Source organism: Olea europaea, chromosome 8 (assembly GCF_002742605.1).
Source record: "Olea europaea var. sylvestris chromosome 8, O_europaea_v1, whole genome shotgun sequence".
Classification (NCBI taxonomy): domain Eukaryota; kingdom Viridiplantae; phylum Streptophyta; class Magnoliopsida; order Lamiales; family Oleaceae; genus Olea; species Olea europaea.
In genome coordinates this window covers 8,051,559-8,075,384 of record NC_036244.1, presented here as the reverse complement: position 1 = coordinate 8,075,384, position 23,826 = coordinate 8,051,559, and the positions used below count along the sequence as shown (strand labels likewise).

The 23,826-nt window shown below is 34.8% G+C and overlaps 4 protein-coding genes across 7 annotated transcripts in view; 3 read left to right on the top strand and 1 right to left on the bottom strand.

Moving 5' to 3' along the window:
* LOC111398722 (syntaxin-32-like) overlaps positions 1-785 on the top strand; it is a 1,833-nt gene extending 1,048 nt beyond the window's left edge. Inside the window, exons 4-5 of the mRNA XM_023025779.1 lie at positions 42-70; positions 529-785. Of these exons, the coding sequence (XP_022881547.1) occupies positions 42-70; positions 529-688 (189 nt within the window). The 3' untranslated portion in view covers positions 689-785. The remainder of the gene's footprint in view (positions 1-41; positions 71-528) is intronic.
* Positions 786-1,333: 548 nt separating this feature from the next.
* On the top strand, positions 1,334-4,367 carry LOC111398721 (general transcription factor IIF subunit 1-like). 2 transcript variants are annotated; one of them, XM_023025776.1, is made up of 4 exons: positions 1,334-1,670; positions 1,783-2,230; positions 3,061-3,310; positions 3,758-4,367. In XM_023025776.1, exons 2-4 carry the CDS (start codon positions 1,892-1,894, stop codon positions 4,141-4,143), a joined length of 975 nt encoding a protein of 324 aa, XP_022881544.1. In that variant the 5' UTR covers positions 1,334-1,670; positions 1,783-1,891; the 3' UTR covers positions 4,144-4,367. The 2 variants fall into 2 exon arrangements, with proteins under 2 accessions (XP_022881544.1, XP_022881546.1); XM_023025778.1 differs by having other exon boundaries at positions 1,339-1,670; positions 1,866-2,230.
* Positions 4,368-5,447: 1,080 nt separating this feature from the next.
* LOC111398720 (polyadenylate-binding protein-interacting protein 6) lies at positions 5,448-8,596 on the top strand. Of its 2 annotated transcripts, none has more exons than XM_023025775.1 (3): positions 5,448-5,601; positions 6,686-7,140; positions 8,196-8,596. In XM_023025775.1, exons 2-3 carry the CDS (start codon positions 6,688-6,690, stop codon positions 8,346-8,348), a joined length of 606 nt encoding a protein of 201 aa, XP_022881543.1. In that variant the 5' UTR covers positions 5,448-5,601; positions 6,686-6,687; the 3' UTR covers positions 8,349-8,596. The 2 variants fall into 2 exon arrangements, with proteins under 2 accessions (XP_022881543.1, XP_022881542.1); XM_023025774.1 differs by having other exon boundaries at positions 5,456-5,673.
* Positions 8,597-19,153: 10,557 nt separating this feature from the next.
* On the bottom strand, positions 19,154-23,275 carry LOC111398718 (E3 ubiquitin-protein ligase At1g63170-like). Of its 2 annotated transcripts, none has more exons than XM_023025772.1 (5): positions 23,153-23,275; positions 21,472-22,312; positions 20,755-20,880; positions 20,379-20,667; positions 19,154-19,497 (listed from the first exon to the last, which is right to left on the bottom strand). In XM_023025772.1, the coding sequence occupies exons 2-5, from the start codon at positions 22,089-22,091 to the stop codon at positions 19,330-19,332; spliced, it is 1,203 nt and encodes a 400-aa protein (XP_022881540.1). In that variant the 5' UTR covers positions 22,092-22,312; positions 23,153-23,275; the 3' UTR covers positions 19,154-19,329. The 2 variants fall into 2 exon arrangements, with proteins under 2 accessions (XP_022881540.1, XP_022881541.1); XM_023025773.1 differs by lacking the exon at positions 23,153-23,275 and adding an exon at positions 22,488-23,054.
* Positions 23,276-23,826: the final 551 nt, after the last annotated feature.

The following is a 23,826-nucleotide window of genomic DNA, read 5'->3' as shown; positions in this document are numbered from 1 at the left end:
TTCATGAGCTGGGCAATATTTTTAATCAGCTCGCTACCTTGGTTTCTCAGCAAGGAGAGATTGCTATCAGGTTTACAAATGAAGTCTATCTTATCGCAACTAATTAATGTCAATAATCAATTTCAGACTGCACAATCATAACTTTCTGTCATTTAGTAGGCAAGAGAGATAGATGAGCTAGCGCTTTGTTATATTTGGTTTCCTGATGTATGTCTATAATTGTTACTATAAATCCGTCCTAGATATCGAGAATATAGTAGAATACTGTATCATTAATCCAGCATAGGGTTGTTAGCATTTGTCTATGCATTTATATAGATGGAGTCGAGGCATCTCGCCTTTCATTGTGGTGGTACTGTGGTGCGCTGATTATATATCTGTTTTACCAGTTTTTTGTTTAATACTCCCACAAGTAATAGATAGAAGTTTTAAAGAATATATTGTCCATATTAGAAATTACTCTCCTTGCCTGATTTATTTCTTTCTTCTAAGAGTGATTTTGAACTTGAGAACAATGTTGTCATGTAGGATTGATGAGAACATGGATGATACACTTTCAAATGTGGAGGGAGCACAAGGGGCTTTGCTCAAGTATCTCAATAGTATCTCATCAAATCGGTGGCTTATGATCAAGATATTCTTTGTATTAGTTTTCTTTCTTATGATTTTCCTATTCTTTGTGGCATAGTTAATGATGCGGTCATGCAACATTATATAGTCAGATAAACGATCGTGAATTTTGGACGTGACAAGGCTGTTATAATTTCTTTTTTCCTTTTTTTCGACGTTGGGTGTCTCCACCTACTGTTTATGACGAGGTTAATTGTGCAAGAACTCTGCAAGACAAACAAGTTTCCGTGTACTGTGTTATAATAGAAAGAATTCTATTTGTTACGACGTGTTGATGGTTAGGAATGGCAATGTGGTGTGTTCGAGATAAGGAATGGTATTAAAAAGAATTATTTATTGTCCAGTTAATTAATTTATAATATTTTAATATTACATTTTATTTTGATATATGATTTAAATTGAAAAACACAAATCACCAAATGCCAATATGAAAAAAATAACTTTTCATTATTTTGTCCAAACAAATTTCTGAAAAGTAACTTCTTTTTCCCCTAAAATTTTCATGCCAAAGGGCTTACCTTAGAATTGGTTGGAGAAGATTTAGCCTGGGTTTGAATAAAAATTAAATTTTTAGTAGATTTTGATAAAAATTGATGGAATATGTGACTGAAAAATTAATAAAAATTTTGATTTATGATTGATTAAAAAAAAAAAAAATTAAGAAATGGCCTCTAAATCTAAAATGATCTTTACTGTACCACAGCTGACAGCCCCCTTCATCTCCGTCTCTCCCTACATTTGTGAAGAAACCACTGGTCTATATATAAAACCTTCTTCCTCACTGACGTGATCTTTACCGTGCCACAGCCCCTTCATCTCTTTCTTTCAATAAAGTTCTCTTTCTCTCTCTATATCAATGTGCATCTGTACATAACTGATCCCCAAACATCTTTTACATGTGCATTTTAATCTTTTACATATCCAAACCCTAGCCCTTCTCTCTGTTTACTGAAACCCTATTTGCCTTCGTTGTGTCCTCAGTCCATCGACGACTCGGGAAAGTTACAATTCAATAAATATATACTTTCTTCAAAAATTAGGTATTTCAAAGATTCATTTCGGAATAAACAATCATTTCTCTGTAATTTTTGAATTCCCTTTTCCGATTTAATTGAAATTATGATTGTTCTTAGTAACCGTTTCTGATATTAGGGTTGGAAATTACAACTGGGAGACCGGTTTTAAGTGGAAATCCAGATTTGTAGCTTTTTTTATCAAGGTTTTTTCAATCTCAGACAAGCAATTGTGTTACCGTTGGAAAATGGTTGGTGGGAACAGGAGAGACGACGGATCGTTCACAGCTAGCAACACTAATGTTTTTGCAGCGTTGGAGAGTCTGAAGAGGAGGAAGAAGTCTGACAAAGATAAGAGCGTGGGGAAGACTGGTAAGAGTGCCTCCAAAGCTGGGAAATCTAAAGAATCTGGGGAGGAGAAGCCGCAGGTGTTCTGGGCTCCTGCACCTCTGACTGCCAAGTCATGGGCTGATGTGGATGATGAGGATGATGATGATTACTATGCCACCAATGCCCCTCCCCAGTCTCTTTGGGGCGATTCAGGTTCGAATAAACCTGAAGAGAATCATAAACCAGACCCCTTGGAGGTATAATGAATAAAATAACTGGATTTCATATTTTCGTTTTCTTTTGGTAAGAGTGGTATATACAGTGTATTGTTCTGTTAAAATTTAATGGCTTAATTGTTTTGCCTGTGTATTACTCATGAATTAATAAAATACTTGATTACTTTTCCAAAATAAAAATAATAATAATAATAATAATAATAACAATAATAATTTCCTGATGTCTTGTTTGCAATGCAATGGTTAATGGCAAAATTGAGAATCGTGGTGGCATGAAAAAGTGTTTGCCCCCCCCCCCCCCCCCCCCCCCCCCCCCTTTCTTGTTTTTTCCCCCCCCCCCCCCCCCTTCTTTCTCTCTTAAAATGGGAAATGGCATCAATGTTTTAAGAAAAGAGAGAGAATGGTTCTCTTTCGCCTTTTGCTTCTTTATGTTTGAGTGGCATAAATGTTTTATGAAAAGAAAGAGAATGGTTCTCTTTCCCCTTTTGCTTCTTTACATATGAGTTACAACAATTTGCCCTATCATTACCCTTTCATAAATGGGCCATGACAATAATCTTCAAATATTTGACTTGGCATGTACTTTTCTTGCCGTATTTACCTATAATAGTGGCAGAGTTAGCGAAATATAATGGTGATGAATGGTTATCAGTGATTTTGGTGATTTCTGAGCTGCAGATGTTTACATGTGTCATAGTATTAGCAAGACCCTTTTTGCCTTTTTCTTGGAAATTCCGAACGTCTTTGCTTTGTTGTTTGGTGCATTTATTCCTTTAGGTACGGTCATTATTTCATGCCTTTGTTTGTGATACGTGTTATGTCTTATGGATGATTGCACATCCAAATTTCAGGAAAGTGAAAGTGAAGAACTTCTTGATGAAGGTGATGATGATGTGGAAGATGACCACGATCATGAACCAGAGGTGCAAGAACAGCCTGAGCCAATTGCAAAAAAGCCTGTAGAAACTTCTCAGGCAGCAAAAGAAACAGAAAGACAGCTTTCCAAGAAGGAGAGAAGGAAAAAGGAGCTTGCTGAATTGGAGGCCATTTTGGCCGATCTTGGAGTTACCCCAAAAGAGAAAGCCCAAGATGAATCAACCGGTAATTATGCTTTTTTTTTTTTTTTTTCCTTACAGAAAATTCTTTCTATTATGTATTACGTTCTTTAGGGTCTTGTCCATTAAATGCTTTGTTTATTCTACTCCATTTATGGTTATTGTATTTATTTGGGACCATTTTTTTTTTTTTTATAATATAAATCTATGAACTGTTTCATTCTGGACCCTGTTTGGTAGAGATGCATAATTATTATTGTGTACATGGTACTTGTTAACTGATAATGAGAAAATAATGTCGATAACAGTGCTCTTATCACCAGAATATTTTACAGTTGCTTGTGAATAACAGTACATTGACATTTTAAATTGACCATAGTTCAGACTGAAGGTACACTTCCTTTGTGCAGTTGTAGATGTTAATAACAGTGTATATACATTTAAAATTGACCATAGTTCAGACTGAAGTTACACTTTCTTTGTGCACTTGTAGATGCTACAAAAGAAAAGAAAGAAGGGGAGTCGAATGGAGATGCTAAGAAGGATAATGTCCCTGCAGAATCTAAAAATGCAAAAAAGAAGAAAAAGAAGGATAAAGTTTCAAAGGAGTCTAAGGAACACGATGATCAACCCAACAGCTCGAATGTCTCTAATGGTCTTGAGGAAGCTGCTGGAACAGAACAGGGAGAAGAAGATGCATCTGCTGTTGATGTGAAGGAGCGTCTGAAGAAGTTGGCATCTTCTAAGAAGAAGAAATCTAGCAAAGAGATGGACGCTGCTGCAAAGGCAGCTGCTGTGGAAGCCGCTGCAAGGAATGCAAGACTTGCTGCTGCTAAGAAGAAAGAGAAGAGCCATTACAACCAGCAGCCAATGCGGTAGGAGCAGCAGATTGGTCGAGCTACATACTGACAGAGATAAATATGTCTTCGTACGTTTTGTCTTCTGAAATAAACTCTTGGTGCCTACTATTTTATGATAGATGGACTTGCTATAGTTTTGTTCTCATTTGTACTCTTTAACGGTTCTGTTTGTCACATTAATACTTCTTCCTACAAATCTACATTTTTTTTGTGGAATTTTGATGAATGTGCCTTTGTTCAGAACTTGTGTGACTTGTTTATCATATCCACCTTGCGTTTGAAATTGATTTCTGGTGTATTGGAATGATACCTACTTGTGTAGTTTCTTTGTATTTTATAACTCATAAGTAAAAATTTACTTGATTTGTAAGTAAAATGTTATGTTAGTTTCAAATAAGTAATTTTAAGTGAATTACTTATTTTACACTTATTTACAAATAAGTAAGCTCTTTGAACTTGTCAAACATGCACCAATATGTTCTTTTAGAGTTTTCTTCTTACTCGTGAACAAATTTGAACAAACCAAAGGAAGTCATCTATGTGACAGGTTCTTTCGAACTTTTATTGTACTCAGGAAAGATGTTTGATGCATTTAGTAGAAAGATTGGTGTTTGACGATAATATAGTTTGCAACACGATCAATATGAGCTATTGATTATAATTTAATCACAAGACAAATCTGTTTTGATCAATTGAGTAAATAAATTTCTATCAAATTGATAGGTATGACATTTTAGAAGTATGGTAAATTACACATCACAATTTCTTATTCTCCTTGTTATTAAATTTGTGTCTTTATATATGGATTTCATTTTTAGAATACGTTGATCGTCAATTTGATATCCAATTTCATATTTACTTTGGAGGTATCGAAAAGCCAAAGGCCTAAAATGAGACGAGCAGGATTTCTATTTTGTCCAAACGTTATAAGAATTAGATCGAACTCATCGTTGCCCCCAGGGCACATCTCCAAGTGGTAAAAGGGGAGGGTGGAGAAATTCAGCTTTACTTGAGGCTGTCGTGTCAAGGGTTCGAATCCTGAAATATGAATTTGGCTCTTGGGTAAGTACAAGTGTATAAGCACCATTCCACCCTGTACCCTTTGAGGTATAACCTGCGATTTACCTCACTCACGATGTTCTAGGGAAGAGACAATGGGAGATCCTTAAAATTGGAGTTCAACCTTTTTTTAGATTGAACTCATCGCTTTTCTAATTGAAATATTTTGTCCTGATTATTCTATTTAATTGGGATCGACCAATCACAATGACGTCACGTTCCACAAAGCGACAAAGCTAAATGACGGGACGAAAAAATAACCGTCTTCATTTTCCATTTTTCGCAAATTAATTTTTCTTCTAATCTTTTCTGCTCTTTCGAATAGGGGGGAAAGGCGAAAAATCTTTTCAATTTCGACGATCGCGAAATCTAGGGTTTCCTCATCAATCTGAAATTCAGCTCTTGATCGATTGAACGCGTGAGTTTTGTAATATTTTGTCGATGTGATCATGTATATGTGTATGTGCGTGTCAACGTTTAATGAACTCAGGTACTTTATTGAGAAATTAATGAATTCTTTAGCACTACTTTGTCTGTGTTAGAAATGATAATTTTTATTTAGTTTCATGCCTTTGTAATTCTGAATTCATCTTTTTCTGAGGATCTCGCATTCAGTGGCATTAATTTTTTAGATATTAACAGAGTAATGATTTATGTAGGTCGTGTACGTGTGTCTGTTTTCCGTATGTTTATTTTCTGTTTTTATTATGTGTGTATTTGCGCATGTGTCTATGCATCTGTTCAATTGATTCCTCTGTTTTATGCAGCAATATATAATTGTGCGTGCCTTTTCTCTATCCAATTTATGTGGGTTTTTTTTTTTTTTTTTTGAAACCATAATTCTAGCTTTTCCAAGTTTGAGAGAGAGAGACCTTATTACGACTGCAGATGCTACAAGAAGTCGTGAATTCATAGACCAAAAGAGCGTCATTGATCAAATAAAAGAGGAGAAAAATATAATGAGAAAAAAATATGCTTCATTGTGCTGAAAGTTTTGAGAACAAATCGAAACTCTGAAGAGGAAGCCATATGGCTGCCAATTGGAGAACTGTTACATGTCATAGATGCAACAGTTTTGTTTTGCCTGCCAACAAAAACATGGGCAAGTTAAAACCAAAATTTGAAACAAAAATAAAATAAAAACAATGAAGAAAATAATGCAATCAAGTGCAATTCTTGCGAACTTGAACAAACTTTGTACCATATTTTATATATTCAGGAACCTGCTTCTGGTTCTGTTTAATTTCATCATATAATTGAAGATTTTGAATTAATTATCAACTATGCTACTTGTGGTTTTCATCATTTAATTTTATTTATTACCTCGGACTTCATGTGTTTCCCATTCAAATGCTTTTAAACTTGTCACTCTTAGGTTTTGAGATGCCACTGTTTTTAGTTTGCTATTAGCTTTGGCAGATTTTATAAATTGAAAATTTCTTTTTAGTTATTTTCCCATAATGTCCCCATTCCTCCTGTCTTTTTACGTTTTCAATCTGCAGCAATGAAGGGTGGAGCATCTTCTTTAAACCCCTATGCAGCATCATACATACCACTCTCAAAAAGAGGAGGAACTGATGAAAGCAAAGATTTTAAAATTTTGGCAAATCAATTAGAGAGTGGAAATCACTCCGTCTGGTTTGGACATGAACCAAATCGTATGTGGACACAAGGACAGCACCAAAACCCTTCTCAAAGCTATGTCCACGGTGCTGAGTCTGTTCAAGTTGCTCAGATTTCCAACACTAAGGACCATCCTGGTGGTGAATTCTATGCCTCATCATCATTTAATCCACATGAGATGTCTGGAAAATCAAGCTTCAGTGAAGAATCTGACATGGATTTGGCATATCTTCAGATGACATTTCCTGGTATATCAGAGGAGTCTCTTTCTGATGTCTATTTAGCAAACAAAGGTGACCTGGACTCCACAGTTGACATGCTGAATCAACTTGAGGTTATCTTCTGTTAGATTGAGTTCTGACCATGTGAACTTGTCTATGTGCTTTCCAATATTTAAGAAATCTCACTCGATGCTTTAATTAGCGTTCATTTTGTTATTTTCAGTCGTGCTAATGTGTTTGATCAAGCTTTTGAGTATTTTCACTCTTTTTGTGTTTGATCAAGCTTTTGAGTATTTTCACTCTTTCTCGTACTTCATTTTATGACGTAACACATTCCTGGATTTCTCCCTTATTTTTTTCCATTCATCTTGCATCTTCTTCGTTGAAATGATTTTAGTAAGTAATGTTGACAAAAAAACTCCAATTTGTCCATGAATTTCAAAATGTCATTAGGGACACTTCTAGCCCCAAAGTCTTCACAACTTTCGTCATTTTTAGTGCTTCCTTGCTTGTTCTCCTAATTTCCACTTGCAATTATTTAGGAATGTTTGTAACAAGTGATGAATAAGAAACGCGTCTCTGTGGACATTTCTTCTAAAACAGTAAACACTTCACCTGCATTCTGGTCCTAGGTTATACAACAAGTTTTATCGCCTCATTAACAAATTACAACCAAGATTATTCAGTTTCTTTTTTCTCATTCGTGGTCGTCATCCTAATATTACTGTTTTAACATTCTGCTGCAAATGCTGTATCAGTAGTCCTCATTAGGATCATTAATGGGGTGTGAAGTTGCTGTTATACTATAGTATTTACAATTATCATATGCTTCTAATATTATTCCAGGCTTTAGTTTAAATCAAGCTTCTGCATAATATTTAAAGCTGCTTAGAATTATGCATAGATTGTTTGTATGTCTGTCTCGATCAGTACTTTGAGATTCAACACTCTCTAGCCGGCTTTGTTTTAGTGAATGGCCAATTATTTTAAGGCCTGCAACATTTTTCAAGATATCAACCAACCAGATTTGCTGGAAGTGTTGCCTGTCCAAAGACAGAATTGTTGAGAAAGCATGAGGTTTACATGTGTACTGGATATCAATACCGTGTTTGATTAGTCTAAATGTCTCAAGTTAAAGATATATAAATGGTCTGTCTCTTCCTTACAGATCTATCCCGAGTTCTCTGAAAAGCTTCCCGACACTTTGGACATTGGAGACGTGCCAGAGTCTGGATCCTCCAGTGAGGTAGCGTCTCAGAATGTGACAGGTAAAGCAGGGGCATCAACATCTGGTTCATCCATTTCAGCTTTTGCAAACTAATTAACTGAAATTCCATATCAGCCAAATTTTATCAACTCTCTTGATAAAAAGCTTGTACTGTGAAATTCTGTTGGGATCCATACAGTTGGTTTGCTTATGTTGCGTTGCGTTGCATTGCATTGCATTGCATAGCCTGTATTTGCTTGTACTTTTTCTATAGTTTTTGGCTTCTTGTCTGCCTGCCTTTGATAGGTCAGAAGCTGTGTCTGCTATTGTCTTGCAAAGTGAGAGTTTTTGATTTGTTAATATCTTGGGTATGGATGTAATGGTTTTTCTCATTTTGCTCCAAAAATTGCCCTCAAAGAACCAAATCTTTGTAGGTGGCTGAGTTATTGTAATGGGAATCTCACTTTCTTCCAAAAATTGCCTGCATTCTTCCTTCTCGACCGCCTCTCCTTGTCTCCTCAAGCCAACTTATTATTTCAAAAATATTTTCAAATCTCCATTTCCTTGCTCTTCTCCCTAAAGCAGCTTCTCTTGCGATCCCCATGTGGTCCTCTAACAAGTGTGCACTAGATTGATATTTCTCTTATAATTGAAATTGAATAAGTTACGAATTTTTGCGTGTTAGGATAACATGCCCTTATATTGGTAAGTATTAACATAGCTTGTTGTGGACAAAATGTCAAAATCTTTGTTTAATTCTTGATTTATTTTATGTTTTAAAAGAAATATGATAGCAGAATCCACACCAGACGCTACAATTTAGAAAATCGTTCTTTGAAAGTGGACGGTTTTTCTTTCATAATCAAATATCTTAGAATTATCTTATTTATTTATATTAAGAAGTAAAGACGTTAACGGAATTATAGTAGACCGTATCTGTGAAGATATGAGCAAGATGTGGGAGTAAAAGATTTTTCTGCAATTAACCAGTGATAAATAAAAATAGTATTAATGTTGCTTGAGACATGAAAATTGATATCCTTGTATTTCAGCGTCAACACATCTATCCTAACACTGCGAACTCTGCTTCGGAGTTGGCCACCTTCTTCGTTACTTTCGAAATGTGTTGCAATGTCAGTTATAGTACTCACATTCTCCCACATTATAGTAGTAGTTTACTGTCAAATGAAGCAAAGGAAAAGTGGTGAGAGTAAGGGGTCAATTCTTTATTTAAATTGCTACTTTCATATTGAGGTCTCTACGTTTTGGTCGAGATTCAAGGGTTGTCCCGTGATCAATTATCTATGAATCTTATATTACACCATTTTGAAGCTCTCACATTCTGCTTTGAAATGCACTTTTAGACGGACTATATTGATGAAAAAGAGGGGGCGAGGGGGGTGAGAGGGAAATTCATAAGAATTTAAGTACTACACATTTCAAAATTAAGAAAACATGTTTCAAACTTCAAAAATTAGATTTTTATTATATTTTATTTATAAAATAATACATCAAAAATATATTTTATTATTTAAATATATAAAGGCACAATTATCAAATTAATTGGTCACAAATTATTTTCTGATCACAAATTAAAAATTTTATAAGTTATAATTTATTTATTTGTTATAAATTAAAAAATTTATAGGTCACAATTTATTTATCGGTCACATTTAATTAATTTTATAAATCACATTTTATTACATGGTCACAAATTCTAGAGTTATTATTGGTGATAAATTAATAAATTTTTAGATTACATATTATTTATTGGTCACAATTTATCTATTTCGTTATTCACGTATTATTTATTGATTACACATTGATCAATTTATTGGTCACAATCAACTAAATAATTTATGATCACCGCCTCACCACTGCTTCCAGTGACATCATGATTGTCGCCGCCACCACCTCATGACAACCTATTCACACCATAGCACACCAACAAATTAACCATCACAAGAGTCGCCGCCGCCACCACCACAACAGAGCGCCGTCGCCAACAGAGCCGCCACCACCACCTCACGACAACCTATCAACACCACAGCACACCAACAACTTCACCACCACAATAGAGCATCGTAACTACCGGAGCCACCCCTATCTCACGACAACCGATCGATATAGTACACCAACATATTCATCACTGCAAAGAGCCGCCACCACCGAACAGAGCACCACTATTGCAACAAAGCTGCCACAATCACCACCAGATCCAATGCAACAGAGCCACCATCGCTAGAGCATATCCACCAAAACAAAGCTACCACCACCGTCAAAGCCACGACAATGCACCATCCCACCCACATCACACACCACAACCCATACCTCCATAAACCATGGAACAAATCAAATTAAGGAAAAAAAGAAAAGATTCTCCCACCGCCTTACATTGCTAGCGAGGCGCTTTTCACGACGTCGTAGGGCCTGGCTAGACACCACGAGCAGTGCTGCAAACCACCCGTAGTGGTGCGATTTTGCAGCATCAAGCAGTTTTCCAACGTGGCGCAACAGTTAAGGCGTCAGCGCTACGTCTCACACTCCTTTTCTTTTCCTCCGGTGATTGCCATCTAAGATGTTAATCAACTGGTGACTACTTGGTAAATAGAGAGTGGAAAAAATGGTTAGGTTCACTGGAGAGAGATTTAGGGATTGGCTGGGTATTTAATATTTACTTTATATATTATGTTTAACTGAAAAATCTCTTATTTTTGAAATAGTAAACAAGCCACTGGGTTATGAAATGGGATCTTCAAATCTATTAGTATCTATAATTTCCACAAAAAAGGGGTGGTATGAGCTGCCCAATCCCATATCTAAAATTATATAACAAATGGTCCATTAAAAATAGAAATTGTGGAAATTAAACTGCGGCATGTTTTCAAAAATTGTAGTTCAAAAATCAGAAATAAAGTTTACTTATTCTTAAATCATATAATAATTCAACTATTAATATTAATAATATTATTATAAAATCTACCCAACCACCCCCAAAATCCTATCTCTTTTCTCCCTCTATCCTCTAGTTTCTCTTTCTAAATTATAGCCTCCCAAACCCTAAAAACCCCAAAATCATAGTGGCCCCATATCCTCTTATATGGCGCGACGTCGTGCCATGCCAAGCGATGTCATCGATCTAGCTAATGTTTTAGATGACCGTTCGTGCCATGGCCCATCCCCATTTTTCTCTGGCATTGCAGATCGGTGACTAATGTTATGAATGGCATCATCAATTTGCAGCATGCGGCGCTACAACTCAGCGATTAGTGACACCACGCAACGTCGCCCTAGTTGTCGTGTCGCTTGTTGCGACCTCATGTGTTGCTATGCAGCGTTGCACCTGCAACCCTGTATACTGCGGCGTTCACTTCGTTTGCGCAATTGTGCAATGGTTTTGGAGAAGTATGAACGTCGTTGCACAATTGTGGTGGTTGTGGAATTTTTTTCCACCTCTGTTACATCTGTTTCTACATGGTGGTTATGGTTGTGGGTGGTGGTGGTGCTATTGTTTCATCTAAGATTTAGGTGTTGTTATTATTATTATTATTTTCTTTTGGTGGTGGTGACGATGGCGATGATGGTGGTGGTGACGATGGCAACGGTGGCTCACAGTTTGTTCCAAGGTCACAACTCAATATGCGTAGGTCATAGATCAATGTCCTCAGGTCACAGATCACACTTCATTGGTCACATATCATATTATATAGGTCATATGTCATTGGATCAATATGACAGATAACAGATAAACATCCAAAGGTCATAAATCGAATAAAATTGGTACATGCCATTGGATCAACATCACAGTTAATATTTTATTTATAGTATAAATCACACCGCCAAAAATTTGAAACTGATGTACAATTAGATAATACGTCTATTCTATTCCACCAAAAATCCGTCAATTGAAAGATCAACATCATAGGCAACAATTTACATGTTAGTGACTATGAGAGGAGATGGCAGTGATAGATGCCAGCGAGTGGATGGATGTCCGTTAATGTGAATGGATGGTTATTATTGTGAGAGGGGATGTCGACAGGTGGATGTCAATGACTGTGGCTGGGATTGAAGAGAGATTGGAGTGGGTCCAGATTTTTTATATATATAATATTTATTAATTACCATATGAATTTTGAATTTGTAAACTTGTTTTCTTAAAATTGGATTGGCCTATACTTAAAGCTTGATGTATGAATTTTTTCCATAGAGATTTAGTCACTTAGTCCAACATCAACTCACCAGCAGCCCAATTGTACAGTCAGTCCTAACCCAATGTCACTATAATTTTGAGAAAATTAGGTCCATACGTCCAAAACTTTGACTTTTTGTTAATTGTGTGTGATGTGCTTGCATATTAATTTAATTTAATGTGTTAAAGTTTTTGTTATAATGTTTCATAAATGAGAATGAATCATTAAAGTTTTTATTATAAAGTTTCGAACTTTTTGCTTTACCCATGCTATTCTTTTTTTGGTACTTAGTTTGGTCATTCAATTCATCATTTTGAACATTAGTGATGAGATTTTCTTATTTTAGTTACCTTTTGAAATAAAATGGATAATAGTTTTTAGTTGACTGTATGAAACTTTATATCGAACGAGAATTCAATATGAATTTAAATCTAGATTTACTACATATGATTTTATGATGTAAAATCTTATTAGGTACAACTTTAGATAATGTTATATTATGATTTTTTTTTGGTTATATTTAAATTATTTTCGTACATCAACTTTTTTAAAAATTTTGTCTCCGGCAACCTAAATTCCTGGCTCCACCTTTGGTTGTACAAGTGCCTAAAAGTGGTTGCTTAAATCGTCAAAATGGGTCTCCAAGTTTTGGACCTACCATTTTTGGCCTTATGAGTCAACTTTCAATTTGTGTTCAATTAGGTCCCCTAAAGTAAATTGTTTTTAATTTAATTCATTTAGGTCCCTAAAAAATTTGAAATTTTCCAACTTACCCCTTTTTTCCCTTAAATAACTTCTAAAATTCTTATTCAATTCCATTACTTGACTCTAAAATAAATAACAAGTTTTATGAATAAATTACCCCTTAAAAAAATTCGTAATTGAAATTCCCCTAAAAGGGCTTGAAAAAGATTATCCCCATAGGACTATAGGAGTGTGGAAAGTCTTGTTATAAGGAAACTCACTCAATGGTAATTTTTTACTTAACTTTTTACATTTCACATTTGTTTCAGTTCTATCCATTTCTTTATCTAATGTCGTGCACTTCTATTTCATTGAATCAATTTATTTAGCTCCTGTTTGGTAGTTAAAGATTAAATTTTTAATAGATTATGATAAAGTTGATGAAAGTTGTTAGTTCATTAAATGTGTGATTAAAATTAATTATTAATTTTAACTTATAAGCCTGCTAATAATCATTTCCAAGATAATTTCACAAAATAAGTCTTTTAGAGAAGTGCTTGTTCGTATATTATTTGTTTCAAACCCATCACAAATGTAAGAGAAAGGTATCGTATTGATCATAAACCCATAACTCATGCTTTAGCTTAGCGACATGTCGTTGATTGTAGGACCACACTTGCCTCTTGGATGGAGAAAGAAGAAACAAGTGGTTTTACTTAGTCCATTTGCGGTATTTTTATCTATTATTTTGAAGATAATTTATAATCCTTCCATTTTATTGTATGGAATCTTCTTATTCAAATCGTGGTGTAATTTGTATCCTCGTCTATTCTGATCATGAAATAGATGCAATAAATTAGAATATTTCTTTTTCCAAATAAAAAGTATTCTAATTTTTCTTATAACACAAGTGAAATGGAAGTTGTTCAGTTAGGTGGGTTTGCACCTATGGATGCTGCCAGCATTCTCTACTCCATTCTCTATATGAGAGAGTAGTCATTATACAGATGAGAGTTTCAAATTGGAGGGCTCCTCTTTCTTTGTTAATCAATCCATTCTATGTAGTGTTGCAATTTGGTGTTCAATTTATAATGATGATTATATTGGAATGATAATACATCTATATGAATGTGTAGAGTAAGTACGAAAATATTGAAAAAAAAAAACGAGAAGAAAAATGGAGAAGCTGAAATTTTGGCCTAGGTGAGTGCGCCGAACGCTACTTTCAATAACCCAAGGCCAAAACCTACCCTTGGCGATCGCTAATTTTGTCCTGGGCGATGTTTCAAGCCAATTTTTTGATTGTTAGGTTTGAAATTTTTTATTCATTTTTTGGCACCTTTTCATGAACCTTTGAGGCTTTTTCTTGGTGTTTGACTGAGAATCTATATAATATATATGAAATAGATTTCATTCCTCTACACAATCATTACACCACCAACAATTGAAATCATTCCACTCATAAAAAGTTTTACAAAAGTCTCTTTATATACTCATCATTTTAAGTGTTCTTCGAGTTTTAAAGGGAACATAAGTTCTTCGTTTCTTTCTTCTTCTAAAGCTTATTAAATCCTACAAATTATTTGTCGTGAGTCCTTTTAAACATAAAAAATAATCCTAGAGAGGGCAAATTTAGTCTGAAGACAAGGATTACGCATTCAAGTCAATTTTCAGTATTTCTCTTTTCTTTGGTTTCTTGTCTCCATTCTCTTGTCAGGATCAAAGTTTTTCCAACAATTTCAAACTAAAAGTTGTTGCTATGGAAAATGAAACTACTATGGTTGCCATCAAACATATAAATCAAGACCTTGTTCGCTCGGATGGATTTGACGGAACAAATTTCACTCTATGGCAAGACAAGTTGAAGATCCTTCTCACGATGTTGAAGATTTTCTACATCCTTGATCCAGAGTTGGCACCACTATCAGAACCAACAAATGGACATATCAATGTCGTAAGAGCCAAGAGGCAAAAGCGTGAAGAAGATGAATTAATTTGTCGCAGTCACATAACTCAACGGACTATCCAATTGGTTGTATGATCTCTACACCAACACCTCATTGGCAAAACATATTTGGGATGCATCAAAGAACAAACATAAAGCCGAAGAAGAAGATAAAAATAAATTCTTGACGTGGTATTTCGATTTTAAATTTCTTGAAAACATTCATTTTCTTCTCTAAGTGCATGAATTACAAGTACTCGTCAACAAATTAAAGGCAGTTAAGATTGAACTTCTGAAACATTTCCAAGTGGGAGCAATTATTGCTAAACTTCCAAGGACTTGGAAAGGATATTGAAAAAAGATTCTTCATGGTTCTGAAGTTTACTCTTTAAAAACAAGTTCAAAAACATCTCCGAATTGAGGAAGAAACGAGGGCTAGGATTGTTGACACCGAAAACAAAACAAGAAAGAGGGCAAAGTAACTACATTGATGAAGCGAGCATTGTGGCTACCGTGAGCAGAATAAATGCTATCAAGGAAAAGTTTACAGTTGGTGGTATGATACATGTTTAACTATACGTGTATCATATGATAAGTCACTCTTTAAGACTTATCATGAATCAAATGGAGAACAAGTCAAATGGGTAATGAAGGCCACTCCAAAGTGGTTGGAAAAGGAAATGTTGATATTATCTTTACTCCTTGAAAAATCGTTACCTTAACAAATTTACTACATGTTCTCGACATGAATAGGAATTTAGTTAACAAAAATCTCCTAAGAAAATCGGGAATTAAAAGTTTTATGAGTTTGAAAAACTCTTATTGTCGCTAAATGAAAAATTGGTTGGAAAATACTATTCAAGTGAATGAATGGTCAAATTGTGTATTGTTGACAATATTATTAATTATAAATTTGATTTTGTTTATTAGGTTGATCCTTTTACATTATGACATGCTAAATTAGGTCATAAAGTGCTAGTACCAAGAAAAGAATGTTAAATTGAATATAATTTCATATCATATGAATAATGCAAATAAATGTAAAACATGTGTGGAATCTAAAATGATTAAGAAGCCTTATCAAACTATGAATAGGACTTCTATAGAACTTATTCATTTGGATATATGTGAATTTAATGTTATGTTAACTAGATGTGAAAATAAGTATTTCATTATCTTTATAGATGATCACTCTCAATGTACTTATATTTATATAATGAAACATAAACACGAAGCAATTGATATATTTAAAACTTATAAAAATGAAGTTGAAAATCATTTACATAATAAAATAAAAACTCTAAGAAGTGATAAAAAATGTGAATATTTTTTTTAGTGATTTTAACTTATTTTGAGTACATCAATAATCTGCACTTAGGATACTCAAATGAAATGGTTTCGTTGAGAGAAAAAGTAAAATATTAGTTGAAATGGTAAATGTCATGTTAACATATGCTAAGTTACCATTTAATTTGTGGGTGGAGTCTTGTTGAGTGCATGTAGAATATTAGATAGATAATTAGCAAAAAACATTCATATTTTATGTACTCATTGCAAAAATGGTCCATACCGTTTTGAAGTATTCAAGTATTCAAGTCAATTTTCGGTGTTTCTCTTTTCCTTGGTTTATATTCTCCCTTCCCTTGTTAGGATCAAAAATTTCCAACATTTAATATCTACTAGACAATTCAAAATAACAAAAATGCTTAACAACTACGTGAAACTATATTAAATTTACTTATCTTTTTACAATTGCAATAATACGTAGGTTTGTCAAATATGTTTCAACCATCGAGTCATCTTCCTTTTAATTTATCATCAAACGATATCGCTTGTGAACAAAGCACATGGGTCTTACTGACCCCTCACATGGGGTCGGCCCCACGCAGGCCCTGATGCCATAAAAATGAAAGAAAAAAAAACCCACCCCACCTTTGTGAGGTGTCGTTAAGATCCCTGTAAATGTTGGGTCTGTACGCCCAGCACTGCTCATCGCTTGTTATATTCTTTGCACTTGAAATTCAGCTGATAAAGAAAATTTTCAAGGTGCCAAAATAGACTGACACATCAGCCATGACATGGAGATTGGAGACCATCTGGGAAAATGGGACCATACATAGATGAGTGGACTTCTACTAATTGAAAGTTTTCATGTTGTTAATCAAGTTGCACAATATGCCTTGCTATTCATTTTGGAGCATTTATAGCCAGGAAAAATACATAACTTCAAAAATTTCAAAATACACTTTCAAAAATAAGAAACTTGCGAAAAGGTTTCAAAAAAATTTTGTGACTTGTTAATTTATTAAGCATGACAATAACACAACTTATGGTCAAAATCACGTACTAGTCACAAATAGCACAAAGTAATAGTCACAAAAACATAAATTATTGGTAACAATAACAAATTTAATCACAAATCATATATTTTTTAAGCAACAAATTATTTATCGATCACAAAATACTCATTTTCTTTTGTCGCAATTACCCAATTAATTAGTAACAATGGCTTTTCATCTCACCTCACCACCACTCTACCATCGTCGATACCACCCAAAACGTTTATATCGCCACCTCGCCTCGCCTCCACCACTCATAACCACCTCAACCTCCATCTTACCACCACCTAGAACTCAACCACATCTACCTCTATCACACCTCCACCTCCTGCACCTCATCTACAACCACGTTAATCGTCAGATTTGTAGCCATTTGACGATCGCCACCTCGAATCCCCAACTCACAACCATCGAGGACGATAGAACGACACAACCAACGGCACAACCAAAAGCAGCAGCGACATCGTTAACTAAAAGGACAGGAGGATGAGAAGAGCTTTTTTTGGAGAAGAAAAGCCCTTGAAAAGTAGTTGTGTTCAGATCTATAGCCATCCAATAATCGCCACCTCGAATCCCAAACTCACCATCATCGACGGCACAATAACAACACAACCAGTTGCCCGTCATCGTCTTATTTCCCGATGGCGGATTCGTCTATGTCAATCGAGATGTCAAGAAAAATGTCGTTGGAGAAGTAGTGGCGATGAGACAATGAGAAGAGCATTGTTGGGTTTTTTGATACTCAATAATTCGGGCGATGATTTAAAACAGTTGTCGGATTATTTATCGACGCCATGGACTTGGCTCGACTCAGAGACGAACTACACTTTTGGATGGCTAGAGTTTGGGTTGGATGATTATTTGGTTAGTTGGACCATTTAGTGATTCATATGGAATTGGAAATTGACTCATTAGTTTAGGTTATATGGCAACCCACTTAGAGATCTCTTGGCCCATATTTGGTGACTAAACTAACATATATGTATATATATATGTATTTATCTCCCAGCCATTTTGGTGTGTGTGTGTGGTGTAGCAATGGAGAGGAGAGTTGAGAAAAGAGAGACAACCGAGAGAGAGGAAAGCCATGTGAGGTTGTGAGTGAGATTCAACCATTGTAATATCTTCGTCTTCCTTTCCATACCTTTGTGGATTGCTAACACTACCACCCTTCTCCTTTGTGGGGGTTAAAGAGAAAGAGAGCAATCCAAAGTGAAGGCGAAAGTCTTGGGTCGAACCAAGGTAAATTGGTGTTCGTTTGATCATTTTTTGAGCCCGTAATCAAGATTTATAGAGAGATTTCCGCGACAAGCATGTTGCCAAAGAGGAAGGTGGAGATGGTGTTCGACATGCACAGGTATGAAATGGGTGTGGGAAATTTGGGGTGTGGGTTGTGAAAGTGACTGTTCATTGTGACCATTTTTTGGGTGGAAATGGTGTTAGCTTAGGGTGTGGTATGGAATGAGGTGGGTTGGCGTGGGGTGGGGTGCGTGGGGCCGGTGACCTGGGTACAATTGTGCATAAATGTCGGTTGAGATACACCTGATTTTTCAAAGAATAATTTTATCATCTGATCATTAAAAATGAAAATTTGAAAAACGGGTGGTGTAATTTCCCCTTTATAGTCTCTTCTCAAGGCCCCTTATTCTGATATCCCGGCTCAAGATCCTCCACGACTAGGAGGGGTATCGAGCCGAATATGTGGGCTTAGGGCAAAAAAGCATTGGCAATCAAACTTTTTTTGGAGGCGGAGAGTCGTATCCTTTGCAATAGTGAAATTATTTATTAGTCAAAACATTACACAAGCAATTCCACAAGATGTTTGTATTTATACTATATGATTGTGTTATTCGTTCGCATATTTTTTTCCCAAAAAACCAGGCAACAAACTTGACTGTCCATATGGTAAGCTGTCTTTGCTGCAAGCAGTCGCTTCAGTCGATGGACTCAGCATGATCTTCGTCGACCTCAGCTTTGCAAAGTGGACAAGAGGCATTGATTTTCAACCACTTGTCTACACACTCTTTGTGAAAGAAATGAGAGCAAGGTAACTCCATCAGGTCGTCATTGTTCAAATATTTCGCCAAGCAAATGCAGCAAATCTATAGAACACAAAAACAAATTAATTCGAAATCTCATTAATGAATTGAGATCAAGAAAATGTGTGCAAGTGTCCAACCAAATTGAAATTGATTCGAAAAACATATGTTCGAAGATTCACATCAATGTCGACTACCTTGTTTCATTTTCAGAAGGAGCCAAAATGGAAGCAAACCAAATCTAAGCTTATGTTTGGGAAGTGTTCACATACACTACTGTTTATTAGAACTCTTAAACGGAACTACTTTTTATCTACATATTTCATGAGACCTATAAATACCACCTAATTTATCACCACTCATTTCTATCTGTATAAACATTATTGTTTATAAACACTTCCCAAAGATACTTTAAGATCCAATATTTACAAATTATGAAAATAAAACCATTAGAATATCCTTTTATGAGAAGAGTTTTGTTCACAATTACATCTCAGAAAAATTAATAAACATGCAATTCCAATTTCCACATCAACTTAAGATTTAATGGTTAGCATCTATCAATTTGATATTTAGGAGAAGACTAGATTAGATTCACAACATCAAAGCCTTGGCAGACAACATAATTTATCAACTCCTAGCAGCAGATTCAAATTATAGTGATAGTTCATGAGTCGGCAAACGAAATTATATATGTATAAACATACATATATATGTATACATATACATACATATATATGCGCGCACGCACAGACACACACGCATGCACACACATATATATATTTTTATTATTATTATTATTATTTTATTTTTTTTTAAATTTTATATCTAGTTATGATGGTATTCATTCATTCACATATATTATCTTGTAACTCCTATATTGACAAAAAATAAAACAAGATAAACATCAAAGAATCCAAGACGCGAAAGAAATTGAAGTTTACCGAGTCCTCTCCTGATATCAAACGCTCTTTTTCGGTTCCGACAGCCACTATCCCACCTTCATCTGCATCTGGGATACACTCCTTGTCACTGCTATTCTTGTTCTTCGCCTTAAATTTATAAGTTGGCAGAGAATTAATTAATTCTTGAGTGGCTCCTCGATAATGAATCAAATCATCTCTGATGCCGACGACAGAAATTAGACAAGGCAGGCAGCAGCAGATTGCCACGCACACAATAAAGGGCATAGCATATCCAATACAACTCAAGGTAAGAAATACTATACATAACCTGCAAGTAAATACATCACGAAAGTATGAAAAAGAATGACACAAATACTAGTATGAAAGTACGATGTAAGGATGCTCATTAAACTACCTGTACAAGTTGGGAGCCTCGGCAGATGATGCGTGACCTCCAAAAACCCACACATTACCAACTACAAACCAAACAGCAAAGAAGCAATCCAAAGCCATCTTGAAGTATTCCATAATTGCTTTGATTCTGTAAGAATACACTCAGAGCATTTAGCTCTCATTCTACAATGAACTTGTTAACGAAGATGAATGAACCAACATTTCTAGCCAAAAGTTCTGCAAGTCCACTCCTTGTGATGCCACAATGTTATGACTTAACATGTAAAAGTTTAAAATAAACGCAAAGGAAAATTTTGACTTACCTTCGAAATGATTTTTAAAATAACTGTTGAGAAATAGAGAATGCAAAAGTAAAAAGGAGACAAGGACATAAAAGAAAAATGAAAAAGAATATCTAGCAAATGTTTTTCATCATTAGATACTTGAATGGTTAGCATGCCATAGTGTTGGTAAATTCGCACAAAGCTTGAAAATTTTCTAAACCACCATGTTATTAATCCATAACAAATTTCAGTCCATGAACTAAAAGCACAAAGCAGATGAAAACAACCAAAGAAGCCAGCACTAGTTAGTCAAGAAAAAGATAAAGGAGCAAAAATGGTAATCTCCAAAATTCATTGAGGTGAAAAGAAAACAAGAATTACAGATTATGATCTAGGAAGAAGGGAATAGAGTTAACAAAAAAAAAAAAAAAAACTTTTGAAATAATAATAGATACCCTGAACTTGGTAGTCCTACATTCTGACCACCTCTAGATGCAGTACCAGTAGCCCAACGATCTTCCCGCCCCAAAACCATTCTAGTTGAAGAAACTGCAGAATAACCATTCTGAGAAGAATCTTGATGATGATGAGATTCGTCCTGTTCAGAATCTTGATTACGATGTTGGAAACGCCAATATAAAAGAGGAAGCAACCCTAGACATCCCAATGCATAACCCACAATCCACGCCTTCAAAGGAGCATGTGGATGCTCATGCTTTGACAAAGATAAGACAGCGATGGCAGCAATAATTTGGCTCACTGTAAATACTAGCAAAAAGGATATCCATAAACCGGAATTTAAGACACTCCTTCGGCGGCGGAGGCTAGTTCCTCTCCGAAGAAGTGGTGAGTTCCTTGAGTTTGATCCATCAGCAGAAAAAAGTGGAGGTTGATAATCTGGAACCCTCACACTAGTAGAACCCTGATCTTCACTCTGTTGCTCCTCTAAGCCATTGGACTGCAGCTCATCAGAAGTGATAGATGAGGACGCATCACTGCAATTAGTTATGTCAATAACATGCTCATTACCATTACAGTTATTTGCTTGCTCCATTAACAAAGGCATTTTGTTCATTTAGCTTTTACGATGAAGTCCCAGTATAAGAAAAACCTTCTAAGTTCACCAACAACCAAAAACTACACATAGAAAGCATGTGATAAGAGATCGATAGAAAACCTTCAACTTCCCTGCTTATTCGCTACCTAAATTTAAGCTTCTTGTCTTGTGCAGTCTTTCAAACCTTAAACACAGCTACATACTCGAATGCGTCAATCAACAGACACATTTCCATTAATCTGTTCAATCAGAAAATGTAAGGATGTTAGAATGTTACTTGGTTTTTTTCCCAATTTCAAATATGCTTCAAGGGTGGAAGCACACATTAAAAATCCACAAAAAAGAGAACAAATGAGATATATCCTCTTTCTAAAGTTTCTTATAATCTATGCAGAAAGAAAGAAAAAACGTTACTCAAACTTCAGAACATTATCTCTTTTTTTCCACGAGAGATTTTCTCAGCATCAATAGATGACAAGGCAGAGATTTATGTCGAATTCTTTGGCATGCTCTCGATTGGTTACATCAAAACGAATCCATCAAACTGAAGTCACAACTATTGAACATATCATGTAACTGAAATTAAAGTTTTAACAAGCTAAAAGGTGTTTATATCTCTTCAGTTTAAATAAAAGCATGGGAACAAAATTCACAAATACTAATTCCATTAGGCTATATATAAAATCTGCATAGATAAGCAGCATCCAGTATTTTGTTTGATCAGAAACGGTGTCAAATCATCAATTCCCAAATTTCAAAGAACATATGCACCTCCCCAGCGTTAAAAATATGGATTTCAGAAAAAAGGTTCAAATTCAAAATCCAAAACCCAATTAATAAAAACAGATCCTTTTTTAGAGTATTAAATCTCAGAAAATCTTCCAAAAATTCTCCAAAATATCGACTAAACAATACAATTGAACCCAAGCTTATAAAACCCAGGAATTAATAACAAAAGGAACACATGTTAATGAGAAGAAACCATAAATCATGAATTTATCATACACTAAAACAACTTTATCCATAAATATACGTATTAAATATTTTATAAGTATTTATAATCAACATTAGATACTAACCAGTATGAGAAAAAAAGCGAAGGATGAGGAGATCTCCTCTATGAAAGCTGTGAGCCATTCTGTCAGACTTTGGGGGTTTACTTTATTTTTTATTAATATATTTTCTCTTTTTACTTCTTTTGGAATAAGTGCTTATAATCTTTTGGCTTGGCGATTTTATCCATAAAAAGGAGGAAATTCCGTATTGTCACCGCAATTTATGTTTCAAACATCACATTTTATCAAGTCCTTCAATTTTTTCTCATTATGACAATTATTTTTTAAAATATACTCAGTCGAATTTTTATCTTCAATTTTTCATTAATTAGTATGTTTTGTTTTTTATGATGATTTATATCAAAATATTTTATTTCATACTTTGAGTGTAGGGGAAAAAAAATCGTATTTTTCTTTTATTTATTTATTTTAAAATATGATGAAAAAATAAGTTGTTTTACGCCATTTTAATGGATTTTTGGATATAAAATTGCTATTACATACAAAATGTATTAATTAGGGGAAAGTTTGGGAATAAAAATGAAATGAAAAATCATTAAGGACATAAGTGTTATAACAAGTCTATTTAAGACCTTAATTGTAATTAAAATGTGGTGCAATAAATAAAAATTATAGTGTGTGTGTGTGTGTTAACTATACACCAAATAGAGGCAAACTACAGAATTTGCATAAATTTT

Bases quoted from the DNA above. Each gene is read 5' to 3' on its own strand.
- LOC111398721 (XM_023025776.1), top strand. From the start codon at position 1,892: ATGGTTGGTGGGAACAGGAGAGACGACGGATCGTTCACAGCTAGCAAC. The intron at 2,231-3,060 runs GTATAATGAATA...TCCAAATTTCAG, and splicing joins ATAAACCAGACCCCTTGGAG to GAAAGTGAAAGTGAAGAACT. The intron at 3,311-3,757 runs GTAATTATGCTT...GTGCACTTGTAG, and splicing joins AGCCCAAGATGAATCAACCG to ATGCTACAAAAGAAAAGAAA.
- LOC111398720 (XM_023025774.1), top strand. The intron at 7,141-8,195 runs GTTATCTTCTGT...TCTTCCTTACAG, and splicing joins ACATGCTGAATCAACTTGAG to ATCTATCCCGAGTTCTCTGA.
- LOC111398718 (XM_023025772.1), bottom strand. From the start codon at position 22,091: ATGAACAAAATGCCTTTGTTAATGGAGCAAGCAAATAACTGTAATGGT. The intron at 20,881-21,471 runs GTATCTATTATT...GTATTCTTACAG, and splicing joins GTAGGACTACCAAGTTCAGG to AATCAAAGCAATTATGGAAT. The intron at 19,498-20,378 runs GTAAACTTCAAT...TGTGTTCTATAG, and splicing joins TGATATCAGGAGAGGACTCG to ATTTGCTGCATTTGCTTGGC.